General features: G+C 38.1%; 1 protein-coding gene across 1 annotated transcript in view; it reads right to left on the bottom strand.

Moving 5' to 3' along the window:
* LOC106065808 (uncharacterized) overlaps window positions 1-20,503 on the bottom strand; it is a 26,315-nt gene extending 5,812 nt beyond the window's left edge. The window contains exons 1-6 of the mRNA XM_056029624.1: window positions 20,245-20,503; window positions 16,926-18,289; window positions 16,721-16,724; window positions 13,688-15,178; window positions 2,906-3,019; window positions 1-507 (exon numbers count right to left, since the gene is read on the bottom strand). The exon at window positions 1-507 is cut by the window's left edge and continues 987 nt beyond it. Of these exons, the coding sequence (XP_055885599.1) occupies window positions 1-507; window positions 2,906-3,019; window positions 13,688-15,178; window positions 16,721-16,724; window positions 16,926-18,289; window positions 20,245-20,431 (3,667 nt within the window). The 5' untranslated portion in view covers window positions 20,432-20,503. The remainder of the gene's footprint in view (window positions 508-2,905; window positions 3,020-13,687; window positions 15,179-16,720; window positions 16,725-16,925; window positions 18,290-20,244) is intronic.
* Between the last annotated feature and the right edge of the window lie 556 nt (window positions 20,504-21,059).

Genomic DNA, 21,059 nt, shown 5'->3' with positions numbered 1-21,059 from the left:
TGGCTCTCTTAAACAAACCTTTTGCCAGTGGTGAAAGAGTTAAAATGGAAACACTACAAGCTCCTGCACTCTCACCAAATATCGTCACTAGATCAGGATCTCCGCCAAAATTGGCTATATTTTCTTTCACCCACTTTAGGGCAAATATCTGGTCAAGTAAACCAAAGTTGCCTGGTATGACTTCATCTTCTGTACTTAGGAAGCCAAACGCATCGAGCCTGTAGTTTATGGTGACGAAAACGACACCATTTCTGACTAGAGCTTCCCCATCGTAGGGCACCGAGGAGCCCTGGGTAAAACCTCCCCCGTAGATCCAGACCATAACAGGCAAGAGAGTACTGTTTGTCTCAGAAGACGGAGTAAAGATGTTTAGATAAAGACAATCTTCACTGATGTTCATTGGAATGTCAAAACCAATCATTTGAAAGCAGTCACTTTGCGGCTGTATTGCATCCCTGGTAGCAAACCATGAATCAGGTGGCTGAGGTGACTTCAATCTCAGATTCCCTGTTGAGGTCAATTCAAAGAAACACAAATGTAGACATTCGAGAACACTAAAATATTTATGCATATTTGTTTTTATTTCTATATTATTATGTATACCTATATTTATGTATTCGATTAAAACTGCAAGCTTTCTATTTAACGTTTGCATTGTATTTTCTGTATTTCCCCAAAGTTCATACATTATTTTTTTTTTGGGAGGTGGCTTGGGGAGGTGGAAGTGGGGTTTACACAATGATTAGGTATTTTATATTCTACTATTAAGAAGAAAGATTTTTTTTCTCTATTACCAGGTGAAAGGTAAGATGTTAATGGAGTGTGTCAATAAGCTCTTAAAGCAAGGTACTAGTTTCCTTTATTATCTTCTATGTCAGTGATGCCCAAAATACGGCCCGCGGGCCACATCCGGCCGGCTACGTGATTCCATCCGGCCCGCCGACACGTCGACACAAAGTGTAAAAAATCCTCTGTTCACAAAATAAATCTTTCCTTACGTTAGGGTAAATGGATGGGTAGTGACACTAAGCCATCATAGTTTTCATATCAAGAAAGAGTGGCTCTTTCTAAACAATATAACATTAAACACCTTTATGAAACCAACACATAAATAAATAAGGCGGCATTCTTGGTTTGAGACGCAACTATTATATTACACCTAGACTGAAGGACTGATGACAATGTTTACCAAAAACAAACAATAAAATAAGTCGGCTGTAAGGTTAGCTACAAAGCTATACACATTGTAAGTAGAGAAATAAAGACATTTTCCGACGGCCATTGCATAAAAATAGTGCTTGCTAACAATGATGGGAGAAATCAGTCCTGAAAAGAAGAATGCTGTTGAAGCCGTCAGCCTTTCTCATAATAATTAAAAAGCTAGTGAAAGATATCTCCATTCAAAACTAATAGACAAATCGGATGTCGAAATGTTTTCTATTGCCGCTGAAAAGTCTACCGACAAATCTGATGCCGCTCAAAATATTGGTAATTGTTTTCGGTACAAACAGCAGTTTTGAAATCAGAGAAATTAGTAGCTATGAGGGGCATGCATGAGACCTCCACTAGCGAAGTCATGTCAAAGAAGTTTCAACTATCACAGAGGATCTTTCTCTTGCTTGGGAGAAATTACTTGGAGTGACTACTGATGGTGCCACAAGTATAGTTGACAGTAAGTGTTATTAGAAATATTGTCGTGTCAAATGGTACCAAGTCTCTGTGGCTTCATTTAATTATTCACCAACAAAATTTATGTGGCAAGCTGTTCAGTCTGTTCAGCCAATGTGATGGTGATCGTGTTCAGATTGAACAAAGTTCGTGGTTTCAAAAATCCATTCGCGGCTAATGTGCCAAGTGCCCAGACAGAGCTGCAACTTACACAAGCTAGACAACCCATCTTAACAAATTTTAAGTGATGCAGACAATTGATTTGTAATCTTTGTTCCTTGAAGAAACTTTTCTAAATCTCCGACACCAAGCGTTAATGATGATCACACTAATGAACAGCACCTGTTTGTGAGGACACAACGTTTTCAGTGATGAATCTTTTGAAACCCATGTTATGTCATTCGTCTCAAGGACGAACCTCTAGAGTTCTAGATTCAGTGCACATCTCATGCAGCCGGATATTTAAAAGTTGGTTTAAGATAAACTTCATTTTTTGTTGACGTGGCCCGCGACACAAGTGTCGGAAATTAAAATGGCCCGCCGGCCGAATACGGTTGAGCATCACTGTTCTATGTTATCAATACATTAACAAGGAGAAAGGGATGGAAGGTTGATAAGAAAAACACAAAACCTGAAAGAAGAAGAAACGACAGAAAGATGAATAGAAATATGTAAAGTTCCTAAAGACTGAATCTACTGTTTTTTCACTCTGTGTGAGATTTGTTAGCACCATTGTCTAGGTGTTCAGGAGTATTCTCATTCTCGTGTCGCGATAGAAAGTGTATTTAGTGTTTAGCAGGTATTGGTTCTCTTTAATTAGCCAAACCGCAATGCAGTTAATATTAAGTACGGACATGTCATCCTGAATGGTGTACAAATGTGTACACTAGCTTCTAAATCAGGATTTGGAATACGTACTAAATATTGCTTCTGTAAATGTGCCAAAATGTTTCTCTGAATGTGCCAAAATGTTTCTCTGAATGTGCTAAAATGTTTCTCTGAATGTGCCAAAATGTTTCTCTGAATGTGCTAAAATGTTTCTCTGAATGTGCTAAAATGTTTCTCTGAATGTGCCAAAATGTTTCTCGGAATGTGCCAAAATGTTTCTCTGAATGTGCTAAAAATATTTTGTAAATGAGTGATATCTTTATTTTTTTAATGCGCAGAATGGTGTTTCAGAAATGAGTATGATGGTGTTTTGATGTGGAGAATGACATGCAGACATATTAATTAATACCTGTGGGGGGTTTGGCAAAAGGAGTTACGCCTCTGACCGGTCCATACTTTGTGCGTGTCACTGAGTACGACTCTGCCTCCACCAGTACCCGGACCAGGGAGATGAGCGTGATCCCTTGCAGGAACCAATGAATCATTAGACTAAGCATGACCAACAACATCAGATGACTTGCAGGAACCAAAGAATCATTAGACTAAGCATGACCAACAACATCAGATGACTTGCAGATTTCAAATGAACTTTGACATTTATACTTTTGGAATGACTTGAAGTGAACTGGGACAAGGCTTGTGGTGTATGACCTTCTAGCTACAGGTCCATGAGAAACCATCCACATGTTACACAATGATAATCCGCTTACACATCACTGTCAGAAAGTAAATGTGTTCTTACAAAGTGATACGTAATGCACTGCCAAGAAGGCCTACTTTATATCGGTATCTATAAGCAATGTTGGTTTTGTAGTATTGAATTTAAATATTTTTAATATTTTTAAGCAAATATTTTTAAACAAAAAAGTTATTTTTAAACAAAAGTTATGTTGAGTAAATTATTTTCAATCCAATAATGAAACAAGGGAACCATAAGGGAACCATAAGGGAACCATACCGCGAAGTGGTTCACTGCTTCCGAGCCACGACCACGACCACGACCACATATGAACATATTGGTGTACTGTAAATCTTTACATACATCTATAAGTGATCTAAAATTGTTATTACAGTTTTCGCTTAATTCTAAGGTGTTAAGAAATTGTATACTACTACTACTACTACTACTACTACTACTACTACTACTACTACTACTACTACTACTACTACTACTACTACTACTACTACTACTACTGCTGCTGCTGCTGCTGCTGCTGCTGCTGCTGCTGCTGCTGCTGCTGCTGCTGCTGCTGCTGCTGCTGCTGCTGCTGCTGCTGCTGCTGCTGCTGCTGCTGCTGCTGCTGCTGCTGCTGCTGCTGCTGCTGCTGCTGCTGCTGCTGCTGCTGCTGCTGCTGCTGCTGCTGCTGCTGCTGCTGCTGCTGCTGCTGCTGCTGCTGCTGCTGCTGCTGCTGCTGCTGCTGCTGCTGCTGCTGCTGCTGCTGCTGCTGCTGCTGCTGCTGCTGCTGCTGCTGCTGCTGCTGCTGCTGCTGCTGCTGCTGCTGCTGCTGCTGCTGCTGCTGCTGCTGCTGCTGCTGCTGCTGCTGCTGCTGCTGCTGCTGCTGCTGCTGCTGCTGCTGCTGCTGCTGCTGCTGCTGCTGCTGCTGCTGCTGCTGCTGCTGCTGCTGCTGCTGCTGCTGCTGCTGCTGCTGCTGCTGCTGCTGCTGCTGCTGCTGCTGCTGCTGCTGCTGCTGCTGCTGCTGCTGCTGCTGCTGCTGCTGCTGCTGCTGCTGCTGCTGCTGCTGCTGCTGCTGCTGCTGCTGCTGCTGCTGCTGCTGCTGCTGCTGCTGCTGCTGCTACTGCTACTGCTACTACTACTACTACTACTACTACTACTACTACTACTACTACTACTACTACTACTACTACTACTACTACTACTACTACTACTACTACTACTACTACTACTACTACTACTACTACTACTACTACTACTACTACTACTACTACTACTACTACTACTACTACTACTACTACTACTACTACTACTACTACTACTACTACTACTACTACTACTACTACTACTACTACTACTACTACTACTACTACTACTACTACTACTACTACTACTACTACTACTACTACTACTACTACTACTACTACTACTACTACTACTACTACTACTACTACTACTACTACTACTACTACTACTACTACTACTACTACTACTACTACTACTACTACTACTACTACTACTACTACTACTACTACTACTACTACTACTACTACTACTACTACTACTACTACTACTACTACTACTACTACTACTACTACTACTACTACTACTACTACTACTACTACTACTACTACTACTACTACTACTACTACTACTACTACTACTACTACTACTACTACTACTACTACTACTACTACTACTACTACTACTACTACTACTACTACTACTACTACTACTACTACTACTACTACTACTACTACTACTACTACTACTACTACTACTACTACTACTACTACTACTACTACTACTACTACTACTACTACTACTACTACTACTACTACTACTACTACTACTACTACTACTACTACTACTACTACTACTACTACTACTACTACTACTACTACTACTACTACTACTACTACTACTACTACTACTACTACTACTACTACTACTACTACTACTACTACTACTACTACTACTACTACTACTACTACTACTACTACTACTACTACTACTACTACTACTACTACTACTACTACTACTACTACTACTACTACTACTACTACTACTACTACTACTACTACTACTACTACTACTACTACTACTACTACTACTACTACTACTACTACTACTACTACTACTACTACTACTACTACTACTACTACTACTACTACTACTACTACTACTACTACTACTACTACTACTACTACTACTACTACTACTACTACTACTACTACTACTACTACTACTACTACTACTACTACTACTACTACTACTACTACTACTACTACTACTACTACTACTACTACTACTACTACTACTACTACTACTACTACTACTACTACTACTACTACTACTACTACTACTACTACTACTACTACTACTACTACTACTACTACTACTACTACTACTACTACTACTACTACTACTACTACTACTACTACTACTACTACTACTACTACTACTACTACTACTACTACTACTACTACTACTACTACTACTACTACTACTACTACTACTACTACTACTACTACTACTACTACTACTACTACTACTACTACTACTACTACTACTACTACTACTACTACTACTACTACTACTACTACTACTACTACTACTACTACTACTACTACTACTACTACTACTACTACTACTACTACTACTACTACTACTACTACTACTACTACTACTACTACTACTACTACTACTACTACTACTACTACTACTACTACTACTACTACTACTACTACTACTACTACTACTACTACTACTACTACTACTACTACTACTACTACTACTACTACTACTACTACTACTACTACTACTACTACTACTACTACTACTACTACTACTACTACTACTACTACTACTACTACTACTACTACTACTACTACTACTACTACTACTACTACTACTACTACTACTACTACTACTACTACTACTACTACTACTACTACTACTACTACTACTACTACTACTACTACTACTACTACTACTACTACTACTACTACTACTACTACTACTACTACTACTACTACTACTACTACTACTACTACTACTACTACTACTACTACTACTACTACTACTACTACTACTACTACTACTACTACTACTACTACTACTACTACTACTACTACTACTACTACTACTACTACTACTACTACTACTACTACTACTACTACTACTACTACTACTACTACTACTACTACTACTACTACTACTACTACTACTACTACTACTACTACTACTACTACTACTACTACTACTACTACTACTACTACTACTACTACTACTACTACTACTACTACTACTACTACTACTACTACTACTACTACTACTACTACTACTACTACTACTACTACTACTACTACTACTACTACTACTACTACTACTACTACTACTACTACTACTACTACTACTACTACTACTACTACTACTACTACTACTACTACTACTACTACTACTACTACTACTACTACTACTACTACTACTACTACTACTACTACTACTACTACTACTACTACTACTACTACTACTACTACTACTACTACTACTACTACTACTACTACTACTACTACTACTACTACTACTACTACTACTACTACTACTACTACTACTACTACTACTACTACTACTACTACTACTACTACTACTACTACTACTACTACTACTACTACTACTACTACTACTACTACTACTACTACTACTACTACTACTACTACTACTACTACTACTACTACTACTACTACTACTACTACTACTACTACTACTACTACTACTACTACTACTACTACTACTACTACTACTACTACTACTACTACTACTACTACTACTACTACTACTACTACTACTACTACTACTACTACTACTACTACTACTACTACTACTACTACTACTACTACTACTACTACTACTACTACTACTACTACTACTACTACTACTACTACTACTACTACTACTACTACTACTACTACTACTACTACTACTACTACTACTACTACTACTACTACTACTACTACTACTACTACTACTACTACTACTACTACTACTACTACTACTACTACTACTACTACTACTACTACTACTACTACTACTACTACTACTACTACTACTACTACTACTACTACTACTACTACTACTACTACTACTACTACTACTACTACTACTACTACTACTACTACTACTACTACTACTACTACTACTACTACTACTACTACTACTACTACTACTACTACTACTACTACTACTACTACTACTACTACTACTACTACTACTACTACTACTACTACTACTACTACTACTACTACTACTACTACTACTACTACTACTACTACTACTACTACTACTACTACTACTACTACTACTACTACTACTACTACTACTACTACTACTACTACTACTACTACTACTACTACTACTACTACTACTACTACTACTACTACTACTACTACTACTACTACTACTACTACTACTACTACTACTACTACTACTACTACTACTACTACTACTACTACTACTACTACTACTACTACTACTACTACTACTACTACTACTACTACTACTACTACTACTACTACTACTACTACTACTACTACTACTACTACTACTACTACTACTACTACTACTACTACTACTACTACTACTACTACTACTACTACTACTACTACTACTACTACTACTACTACTACTACTACTACTACTACTACTACTACTACTACTACTACTACTACTACTACTACTACTACTACTACTACTACTACTACTACTACTACTACTACTACTACTACTACTACTACTACTACTACTACTACTACTACTACTACTACTACTACTACTACTACTACTACTACTACTACTACTACTACTACTACTACTACTACTACTACTACTACTACTACTACTACTACTACTACTACTACTACTACTACTACTACTACTACTACTACTACTACTACTACTACTACTACTACTACTACTACTACTACTACTACTACTACTACTACTACTACTACTACTACTACTACTACTACTACTACTACTACTACTACTACTACTACTACTACTACTACTACTACTACTACTACTACTACTACTACTACTACTACTACTACTACTACTACTACTACTACTACTACTACTACTACTACTACTACTACTACTACTACTACTACTACTACTACTACTACTACTACTACTACTACTACTACTACTACTACTACTACTACTACTACTACTACTACTACTACTACTACTACTACTACTACTACTACTACTACTACTACTACTACTACTACTACTACTACTACTACTACTACTACTACTACTACTACTACTACTACTACTACTACTACTACTACTACTACTACTACTACTACTACTACTACTACTACTACTACTACTACTACTACTACTACTACTACTACTACTACTACTACTACTACTACTACTACTACTACTACTACTACTACTACTACTACTACTACTACTACTACTACTACTACTACTACTACTACTACTACTACTACTACTACTACTACTACTACTACTACTACTACTACTACTACTACTACTACTACTACTACTACTACTACTACTACTACTACTACTACTACTACTACTACTACTACTACTACTACTACTACTACTACTACTACTACTACTACTACTACTACTACTACTACTACTACTACTACTACTACTACTACTACTACTACTACTACTACTACTACTACTACTACTACTACTACTACTACTACTACTACTACTACTACTACTACTACTACTACTACTACTACTACTACTACTACTACTACTACTACTACTACTACTACTACTACTACTACTACTACTACTACTACTACTACTACTACTACTACTACTACTACTACTACTACTACTACTACTACTACTACTACTACTACTACTACTACTACTACTACTACTACTACTACTACTACTACTACTACTACTACTACTACTACTACTACTACTACTACTACTACTACTACTACTACTACTACTACTACTACTACTACTACTACTACTACTACTACTACTACTACTACTACTACTACTACTACTACTACTACTACTACTACTACTACTACTACTACTACTACTACTACTACTACTACTACTACTACTACTACTACTACTACTACTACTACTACTACTACTACTACTACTACTACTACTACTACTACTACTACTACTACTACTACTACTACTACTACTACTACTACTACTACTACTACTACTACTACTACTACTACTACTACTACTACTACTACTACTACTACTACTACTACTACTACTACTACTACTACTACTACTACTACTACTACTACTACTACTACTACTACTACTACTACTACTACTACTACTACTACTACTACTACTACTACTACTACTACTACTACTACTACTACTACTACTACTACTACTACTACTACTACTACTACTACTACTACTACTACTACTACTACTACTACTACTACTACTACTACTACTACTACTACTACTACTACTACTACTACTACTACTACTACTACTACTACTACTACTACTACTACTACTACTACTACTACTACTACTACTACTACTACTACTACTACTACTACTACTACTACTACTACTACTACTACTACTACTACTACTACTACTACTACTACTACTACTACTACTACTACTACTACTACTACTACTACTACTACTACTACTACTACTACTACTACTACTACTACTACTACTACTACTACTACTACTACTACTACTACTACTACTACTACTACTACTACTACTACTACTACTACTACTACTACTACTACTACTACTACTACTACTACTACTACTACTACTACTACTACTACTACTACTACTACTACTACTACTACTACTACTACTACTACTACTACTACTACTACTACTACTACTACTACTACTACTACTACTACTACTACTACTACTACTACTACTACTACTACTACTACTACTACTACTACTACTACTACTACTACTACTACTACTACTACTACTACTACTACTACTACTACTACTACTACTACTACTACTACTACTACTACTACTACTACTACTACTACTACTACTACTACTACTACTACTACTACTACTACTACTACTACTACTACTACTACTACTACTACTACTACTACTACTACTACTACTACTACTACTACTACTACTACTACTACTACTACTACTACTACTACTACTACTACTACTACTACTACTACTACTACTACTACTACTACTACTACTACTACTACTACTACTACTACTACTACTACTACTACTACTACTACTACTACTACTACTACTACTACTACTACTACTACTACTACTACTACTACTACTACTACTACTACTACTACTACTACTACTACTACTACTACTACTACTACTACTACTACTACTACTACTACTACTACTACTACTACTACTACTACTACTACTACTACTACTACTACTACTACTACTACTACTACTACTACTACTACTACTACTACTACTACTACTACTACTACTACTACTACTACTACTACTACTACTACTACTACTACTACTACTACTACTACTACTACCGTTGCAATATCACTCTACCTCACCTCTAAAAACAAAAGGGAGGGGGAAAGTAATCTACTCTGTAGTAACCTTCGAAGCGACAGAGCACGCTTAAGAGTTTAGACACAATGGAAGATCACTCTTTTTTTTTTCAACTCTGACGGAGGGAGTTATCCTAGGTAATTTAAGAGTGAAAAAAAGACAATTTTCGTCTGTATATTACAGGAGATTGGTATGAGTCTTCAAAAGATTTTAATAATTTACGGACATTTCCAGGACTTTTTCGTATATTTTGCAATTTCAGGAGATTTCCAGGACCTCCTGTTAAATCGACAGGAGGCCGCGGGAAATATGTTATAAGTTATAAAATGGATTAATTTAATAATTTATACACCTAAAATTAGCGCGGGTCCTATAAAAGTGCTGGGCCCACTGCGGTCGCGTAGGTTGCAGTGGACTAAGGTTGGCCCTGCAAAATAGCGGCGTATGCTACTCCACCGGTCGACTAGTGTGTAAATAACATGAAAGTGCATTCTAAGAAACAAAAAATGTTAGTTTTAATTGTTTTTTTCTTTCCTTAATACGACTGTACATATTCACCAGTCGTATTACATGAAATTATAATGTCTATACAGCAAATTATTATCACATGTAGTTTACAGGGTATTCTTATGTTTACATTCATTGGATGATTAATTATCCAACGAATCTCAATACGTAATGATCAAACAGGCCAGAGCCGCATTAGACAATCACTTTTTCAATTTATTTTCAATTGATTGAGATAGGCCTTTATCGTGACCTCCGTGTCGAAGGCGCAGCCTAAATTCATTCATGAATCGCGTACTAAAAATTATTTCGTTTAATTGTTTACTTTATAATCCCATTCATTTAACAAAGCTATCGGTCTTTTCGTTTTTAATAGATATGAATGTATCTGCTTCGGGTAAACCCATTTTCGCAAAACTAATTTTATTTTCGTAGCGAAAGAGAAAAAAAAATTGAAAGGATCATTAGCTAAGTTTAACATACATCTAAATCTTATCCACTAGATTAGTAAACACAAACTTAGACCCGCAGGCCGCGGGTAATGTCAGGCTAGTTACCTATAAAATGCTTCCAATGGCATGCGTCTCAAATAGCCTCTGACAATCAGTACCACTACTGGCCTTAATGTGTGGTTCAGATACTGAGCCTGGCGGAACCGTTACCACAGACAGGAGAAGGGGCAAAGGCGAGCAACTGGCGCCCAAACCAGTGAGCTTTGTGCAGGAGGGGCTCGTTAGCCTTGGTTGGCTACCTATCTAGGAGAAGGGAAATCTCTGAATCCAAACCTCCGCTACCTGCGGCTATACCCAAACGCGGTAAAGGCTTCGGGAGACAACCCTGAGGAAAAATCAGGAGCTTAAGCAGACTGTGGCACACCGTGCTACAGCCTGGCAGAGCCTGCGACGCTACTGATCCCAAACTGTATTGGATATTCCGTTCCTTTTGTCACATCAGCTGCGCGGAGAGGGGAAACTTCTGTGTGGGCTACATCGTTCCGACCATAAACAATGCCCAGGCTTTCATCTCACTTTTTTTTATTAAACCTGCGATATTTGTGGACGGGAGTGTCTCTCCAAAATAGGGCTCCACAGCCACATGAAAAAGTGTGTGAGATGAACCCTAGTCGTTCTACCACTGAAAGAGGCCAGCACATAAGGCTTTATAAGAGCAAAGCACAAGGCTTATTTCCACTTAGATTAGCAGGCCCTACAGTCTATATAGTGGAAAGCGTGGCCGAGAGGCTAAGGACGTTTGAACTTGGCTTGGCTACCTATTGAGGGGGCTCGAGCTTCGACACCCGACTCTAGCAGAGTTGTGTTTATTGAGCGCCTGAAGGCAGCAAGAAAAACCTTCTCCCAGATGTCCCCTACCTCCACTGGTCAACAAATGAGATTGGACCATAGCGCCCTGAGCATGCTATAAGTATGAAAGTAGCGCTATATAAACGCTATAATTTATTTTTATTAATTGATATAGAAATTGATTAGCTAATTTTGTTCTCAATGATTCATGTCATCAACACTGAGATACTTGGGGGCAAAGTTTCAATCTGACACCGAGAAGGGGAAGTGGGAGAAGTCAATGATTCCAATCAGAAAGACAGAGTCAGTGGATAAAACTTTGTGCCCATTGGAACTAAACTCAGCTACAACGTATCTTTATTTTGATTTATAACAAAATTATTTCGAATGAACAGTAAGCAAGGTTACAAAGTCAGTTTGTATGGGAACACAACCTCAAATCACCCCTCCCCCCTCCTTTAACTGGTAGGCTCATGCAGGTAAAAAGGCAGGTTTCAATATTTTAGAAAGAATATCAGAAACTATGAACTACAAACTAACAACAACTAGAACCCTATCTCCGTCAGAAACTATGAACTACAAATTAGTAAGAACCACAAGCCCTTATCTCCGTCGATATAGTAGGAAGAGACATGTGCGCGTATATATATACATTTGTGCCTTTATGGAAGAATTACTCGCTGACGGGTAAAGGATAGGAATCACACAACAATCATCTCTTTATTGGTGTAGTTCATTAAGTTTACTTTCAATTCATTATCAGTGTTTTAGCATGCGTAAGAGGCTGTCAAGTATGAATAGATTTGCTAAAATATTAACTCTGTCGTACATTATGTTGTATTTGTGTACAATGTATATCCTGTGAATAATTACAGATCAGACGCTACTCTCGCGCTATTGAAAATTGCATTTTGTGTTTCTTTGCGTTTTTTATTTGTCCTTCCTTTCCAACCAGTAAAAACCAGTTTGCTTGAAGACGTATAGCTTTCAAGTTTCAAACTGAGACCTCAGAAACTCTCGTGCCTCTATCCCACAACAACACTGTTTGGATTGGTTTCCATAATTGTTAGTATGTTTCTGTACAAGCTAATAGCTTCTTGTCTCCCTGCCAAAGAAACGGTAGGCACCTTGCTAATTTGTAGAAAATGTTGATCAGTACCGCTGAAAGTTGGCCAGGCGGCAGCATCCACTGACTCTGGAGAAGTTGGATCACCAGACTTGGCAAAGTTCGTCCAAAGTGTCATCACCTCATTCGCTATGGCGAGGTCATCTTGTGAAAATTGGGTCAGCCCAACCACTGGCTTGTAGCTTTCTCCAAAAACAAAGATGATCTCGTCAGCGTGTGCGGAAGTGGCCCAGTCGGGTAGAGCGCTGTCACTTTTTCTGTAGCTAAACTCATAAACGTAATTGTTTCGGTTCCTTGCAGAGCCAGCGGCTGAGATGGACTCAAGAAGAGCTGGGAAGACAAATGTAAAATCAGAGATGACATCGGACGCTCGATGCAGAGTAAGAATAGGATCAGATACGTTTTTAAAGTAAAGCTCTTCAATCTGAGCCACAATGGAACCTTTATCTGGCCACTTTGTGTACGCAAGAAATATCGGCAGAAGATCAGACTTCACTTCATCCAGTGTGGCGCCATGAGTAAAGTTCTCTTTCAACAAAGCAAGTTCGTTGCTGTTGAACCCTCTGATGGAATCGACATGTTCAAAATGACCACTGTCCAGCAACCTCCTTGGAAGATCTGGAAGTACATTGAATACTTGTTCTATTCGAGGTGTCAATATTAATTCTACATGAGACGCTTTCTGGACGTCGTAACTAGCCTGCAGAAGCTCCTTAGAGTCGATGCTTTGTAAACATTGTAAATAGTGGTCTGAGGGCTCTACACTACAATTAACCTTTGAACCTACCATTGCTGCTATTGTGTGATGAGGAAAGGTAGATGTTGGGTATTTTACACACCATGGGGATAAAACCGACCCACTTTCCATTATAACTCTTTTAAACAAACCTTTAGTCAGTGGCGAAAGAGTTAAAATAGAAACGCTACAAGCTCCAGCACTCTCGCCAAATATTGTTACTTTTTCAGGATCACCGCCGAAGTTGGCTATATTTTCTTTCACCCACTTCAAGGCAAAGATCTGGTCAAGTAAACCAAAGTTGCCAGGTATCACATCATCTTCTGTGCTCAAGAAACCAAACGCATCAAGTCTGTAGTTGAAAGTGACCACAACTACACCTTTCTTAGCAAGAGCTGTTCCATCATAAGGCGATGATGTTCCCATGTTAAAGCCTCCGCCGTAGATCCACACCATGACTGGCAAGAGTGTTGAGTTGGTTCCAGACGACGGACTGAAGACATTTAAGTAAAGACAATCTTCGCTGAGGTTTCTATGAACTCCGAACTCCTCCAAGCCAAACCACGGCGACTGCATGCAGTCATACGATTGGTGTAGTGCATCTTTGGTGGTGCTCCATGACTCAGGCTGCTGGGGCCGTTTTAGACGCAGGTTTCCTGAGACGACACAGCAAAAAATCATTTATATAATATATATATATATATATATATATATTGGTGTGTAAATATATTGTGTCTGTTATATATTATCAATGGAGGCGCGGTGGCTGAGCAGTAAAGCGCTTGGCTTCCGAACCGGGGACCCGGGTTCGAAGCCTGGTGATGACTGGGATTTTTTAATTTCGCGATCCTCGGGAGCCTCTCAGTCCACCCAGCTCTAATGGGTTCCTGACATTAGTTAGGGAAAAGTAAAGGCGGTTGGTCGTTGTGCTGGCCACATGACACCCTTGTTAACCGTAGGCCACAGAAACAGATGACCTTTTAAATCATCTGCCATATAGACCACAAGGTCTGAAAGGGGAACTTACTTTTTTTTTAAATATATATTATCAATGAGTAAACAGTATTGTGTTTTGTTTGTGTACATTATCAATGTGTAAACAGTACTGTGTTGAAGTGTGTTGTGTGTGCTTAAATTGTTTTCACAGTACCTTAAACAAATATGAAATTAGTTTCTTAAATACTCATATGATTTAGTTGTCAAACTTACCAGTAAATAAAGATCTATGTTTTTTTATGTCATTATTAAAGAATACGCTACATATTTACCATATCTCATTATATGAACATAAAATAATTTCACTACAGCACTCACTACACTTGTAGCTAAAGATTTTATGTGGTGTTCAAATGGTGTTCAAATGTTGTTCAAATGGTAGATACATATCATGCAATGTAAGGTTTTTATTTTATTCACCTCTGACCTTAAGGTTATGAACAGTTTAGTCATTTTTGTTTCTCTAAATAGTTTATGAGGCTACATTTTGTTTGTGATCTTTTAGAAGAGGATAAGAGGGAGGTCTATTCAAATACTTTTCCTTGTTACTATGTGTCCATTACTTCAGGTTTCAAACAAACATTGAAAGAAAGAGAATGAATGGGTAAAAGTAATCATTACCCAATCGGAGACACTGATAAATGATGTAATAAAGACAGAATGGTGCAGTACTTATGTATAAATGTATTAAATGGGACTCTGAATGTAGAATCTATCTGGAAAGGTGAACGGATCTTTACTTTTTTGTGGAACATCATAATAAGCCAACATATTTCATTTGTAAAAAAAGTGTTTTAAAAAATTCCTCTTTCAGACCCTGCATCTATAGGGCAGATGATGTAAAAGTCATTGGTTTCGTTGGTCCACTGTTAACGAAGGTGTCATGTGACCAGCAGAACGACCAACCTCCTTTACTTTTCCACAGCTATTAGAGCGGATGTATTAAGAAGAGCCCCAAAGATCCTGAAATATTATTCCAGTCTTTACCAGGATTCGAAACCAGGACCGCTCGCCTCGGAAGCTAAGCGCTTTAGCACCACCTCCTTTCATGTATATCTTTGATGATCATCAGAATATTTTGTTCTTGTTATCATATATTATTTTACTACTTTCCAGTAGATGAGGATTTGTTTTGTAACATAAACTTATATTGAACTGTTCGAAACTATACATACACATACAAACGAGCAAACGTTTATTACCAACCTTACAAAAGAAAACATATATAGGAGTTTATTTATATTACTTCCTAGCAAGAATTTCTGATAAAATGCCATCATTATCAAAAAACAAATTGTCGACTAGCCCACGACAATATTATCCACTTTGTTTTCCAAAATTGGAAGTAGACCCTTGAAGAGTTCCACGGCTTTGAGTCTATCCGTTATTTCAACTTTAGAAACCTTATCGACGAAAATCAACATCCTTGTTGAAAGCAGGCCACCAGGTGACCCCTGATGGCAGTGAAGAGGTTGGGTTTCCAGTCTTGGCAAAGTTGGTCCATAAAGTCATCAACTGCTGAGACACTAAGAGATCGTCTTGAGATGGCGGATTCGAACCCCAGAATGAATTATTAAAATTCCCAAACACGAAATAAAGCTCGTCTGCATGCTCAGCTGTCGCCCAGATAGGTAGCAAACTTGAACTTTTTCTATAGTTGAACTGATAGAAGTAGTGGTTCTTATCTGCGGCTACTTTTGACATTAGAATCATCTCCTCTATCGCAGGTGCAGAGTAGAAGAAATCAGTGGTAGCATCAGAAGCTCTTTGGAGTAGTAGTGTAGGATCACTAGCATTCGTAAGATAAACTTCTTCAAACTGCCTCACTAAGGTTTCTTTGTCTGTCAAATTGAAAATTCCTAAAAGATTTTGCAAGATCATTGCTTTCGCTTCTTCTGGTGTGGCTCCAATGGTGAAATTTTCTTTCAGAGCTCCAGCCTCATTGCTATTGAAACCTCTAATGGTGTCTACATGCTCGTAGGAACCATGTTCTAGCAAGTCAGTTGGAAGAGCTGGAAGTACGCCAAAAATCTGTTCAATTCGAGGTAGAAGTATCATACCAAACTCAGTGGATTGTTGAACTTCATAACTGGCCTGCAAAATTTGATGCGCATCCACATTTTGTAGGCAGTTTAGGTACTGGTCAGAACTTGATATGGTACAGTTCACCTTTGAACCTATTTTTGTGGCTAACGTTCTCGCAGATAACTTTGACTTTGGAAGATAAATGCACCAAGGTGATAGCGATGACCCACTTTCCATAATGGCTCTTTTAAACAAACCTTTTGTCAGTGGGGATAGAGTTAAAATAGAAACACTACAAGCTCCTGCACTCTCACCAAATATCGTCACTTGATCAGGATCACCGTCAAAATTGGCTATATTTTCTTTCACCCACTTCAAGGCAAAGATCTGGTCAAGTAAACCAAAGTTGCCAGGTATCAAATCATCTTCTGTGCTCAGGAAACCAAACGCATCCAGTCTGTAGTTGAAAGTGATCACAACTACTCCTTTCCTGGCCAACAAGGACCCATCGTAGACAGATGCTGATCCCAAGGTGAATCCACCACCAAAAATCCAAACCATAACGGGCAATCGTGTCGTATTTGAATCAGATGACGGACTAAAGACGTTTAGATAGAGACAATCTTCACTGATGTTTCTATGAATACCATATCGGAGACTTTGCATACAGTCCAATGATGGAAGAATGGCGTCCTTGGTTACTGACCAAGAATCTGGTGGCTCGGGTGATTTCAGTCGTAAATGTCCTTTTTGAAAACAAGAAAACAGAAAGTTTGTATTTTCCTTCAATAAAATCAAGAACGCTCATTGTGTAATAATTAGTCTCCTTATTGCATACATTTCTCTTATTAGCTTATTGGTGGCCATAACTGTAAAATAAAAACATTTAGATGGTCTACGTAAGTATACGAACATGAATTAGATATACACACACACACACACATATTTTTTTTTTAATTATTAATTTCTATTATATTTATAATTATATATATATAATAACAATTATAATAGAAATTAATAATTTAAAAAAGTAAAGTACCGCTTTCAGACCTTGTGGTCTATTGGGCAGATGATGTAAAAGTTATCTGTTTCCGTGGCCTACGGTTAACGAGGGTGTCATGTAGCCAGCACAACGACCAACTGCCGTTACTTTTACCTAACTTATGTCAGGTACCCATTAGAGCTGGGTGGACTCAGAGGCGCCCAAAGATCCCGAAATTAGAAATCCCAGTCTCCACCAGGATTGGAACCGGGGACCCCCGGTTTGGAAGCGCTTTACTTGAATGCAAGGTGTATGTATGTATGTATGTATGTATGTATGTATGTATGTATGTATGAAGCCTATGTAGGTAAGCATATATGTGTGTATGTATGTATGTTAAAACCGTTAGACCTATCTTGATAAAACTTGGCATAATGTTCTTTTGATCATGGCGGAGACCTTAATGTATGTTTGATGTTACTCCCACAACAAGGGGACCCTAAAATTTAAAAAAATTACCTAAATTTATCTCTATTGAAGAAGGAAACATTTTTAACAAATGGGGTAAACCCGTTTTCACAGTATTCACATTCACATTGAATTATATATAGGGGCTTATTAGATATAAATATGTCAGCCAAACGGGCACATTCATTTTCATTCCTTACTTTTACGGTTACATTATGTATGTTTGACGTAGATCTAAACCCACTCCCCACTTACCCTACTTAAGCCCACAGGCCGGGGATCGTATCCGTCTAGTAATTAATAATATTGGAGGCACAGTAGCATGGCGGTAACGCGCTTGGCTTTTTGATTCGAATCACGAAGACTGAGATTTTTAGTGTCGTCATCTTTGAGCGCCTCTGAGTCCACCCAGCTCTAATAGGTACCTGTCATAAGTAGGGAAAAGGCGGTTGCTGGCCACATGATACCCTCGTTAAGGGAGTCACAAAAACTTCGGAGTTTTTTAAAGTGTTGATGGCCTATTTTGTTGATGAGTATATATATGTTACTGGTGCATGCGAGTCCATATGACACAACAACAGAATGAATCAAGAATATACTTAATAACGCAGGCTGATAACTTCAACAATTTAATAAACAATAAAAAGGGCACAGTCCTCTGTCGTCGCTAGCCTAGCGTCGTCCTCTTAGGCGTCTTGTCCGTTATTCTTCTTGTTCATCATCCTACTCTGTTCTTACTCGTCACATTACTTAGGAAAAACCCGATTCACATCAACTTCTACGCATCTTGTGTCATTACAAAAGCGAGGATTGTTTTTTACAGTCATCTTCGAGTTCGTAGGAATTTAGAAATGTACTCATCTTTACGACGAAGGAGGAGTTATATATACGATTTACCTAAGTTTTTATAAACCTACAACAGTTTCAAGGAATGCCTAACATTGTAAATCAAATGATAACTTTGTATGTAGATAGACAGCTTTTATATTTGTAAGAACATGCTATCAGTTGAAGATCAAAGAAGCTTCTAGTTAGGAACACTTGTCATGTTGATGAAAACGGTACAAACATCAGTTGAAAAAAGTCTTTTCCCCACCTTGACACATTCTAACCGATATAAATCAATTCTCCCTCTAACACAAAGGCACTCCTTAGTTTCAACTAATGTCGTCACAGAAAGCAAAAGCTGTCCTCGATAAAGAAAGCACTATAATATATATTGTCTTGCCTGTGTTAGTAAAATAAAAATACCTGTTGGAGGCTTTGCATAGGGTATACCCCTGTAAATGAAAATCCTCTCCGAGCCATTACCAACAGCAACGCCTCTGACCGGTCCGTACTTAGTGGATGCGACTGAGAAAACCTGACCGTGAGACTTAGCAATATAACCACTGGTGATTAGGATTAGCAGATAGTGTGTAAGACTTGGGCTCGCCATTTTCAAATAGTGTGGCTCTTCTATGAAATGATTTCAGATTTAATGGAGTAGAGTCCCTCGTATGGAAATAATAAAGTTGTCTTTCTTATTAAGGTCGTTATCTGCTATGTGGGTCATGGGAAACTGCATGGGCTCGAGCAGAAGACTGGAAAGTTAAGAGAGTCACTTAGTTATATTTCTAATTTGCAATTAGATTGATGAGATTATAGTACTGTCTCCATGGGGGGAGAATGGTAAAGAACGTGGCCCTGGTTCAAATCTCGGTAAGGTTGGGGTTTTGAATTTTTAAAAATGACCCCCTTTGAGTTCCCACCAATTCAATGGGGATCTGGCATTAGTTGGGGAACATACAAGCAGTGATCATTATGCTTGACACATGACAACCTCGTTAACCATGGGCCACCAAATCTAATGACCTTTACATCATCTGACCTAATGACCTTTACATCATCTGACCTAATGACCTTTACATCATCTGACCTAATGACCTTTACATCATCTGACCTAATGACCTTTACATCATCTGACCTATAGATTGCAATATGTGAACGTGTTACTTTTCTATCTCAAGGCAAGTGAACAAAGTTGACTACATCAAAGTACGTAGCTGTAAGCTGATCTCCTTCGT

This window comes from Biomphalaria glabrata, chromosome 5 (assembly GCF_947242115.1).
Source record: "Biomphalaria glabrata chromosome 5, xgBioGlab47.1, whole genome shotgun sequence".
In the NCBI taxonomy this organism is placed as follows: domain Eukaryota; kingdom Metazoa; phylum Mollusca; class Gastropoda; family Planorbidae; genus Biomphalaria; species Biomphalaria glabrata.
The sequence above is the reverse complement of the archived record's forward strand: the minus strand, read 5'-3'. Positions and strand labels throughout refer to the sequence as shown.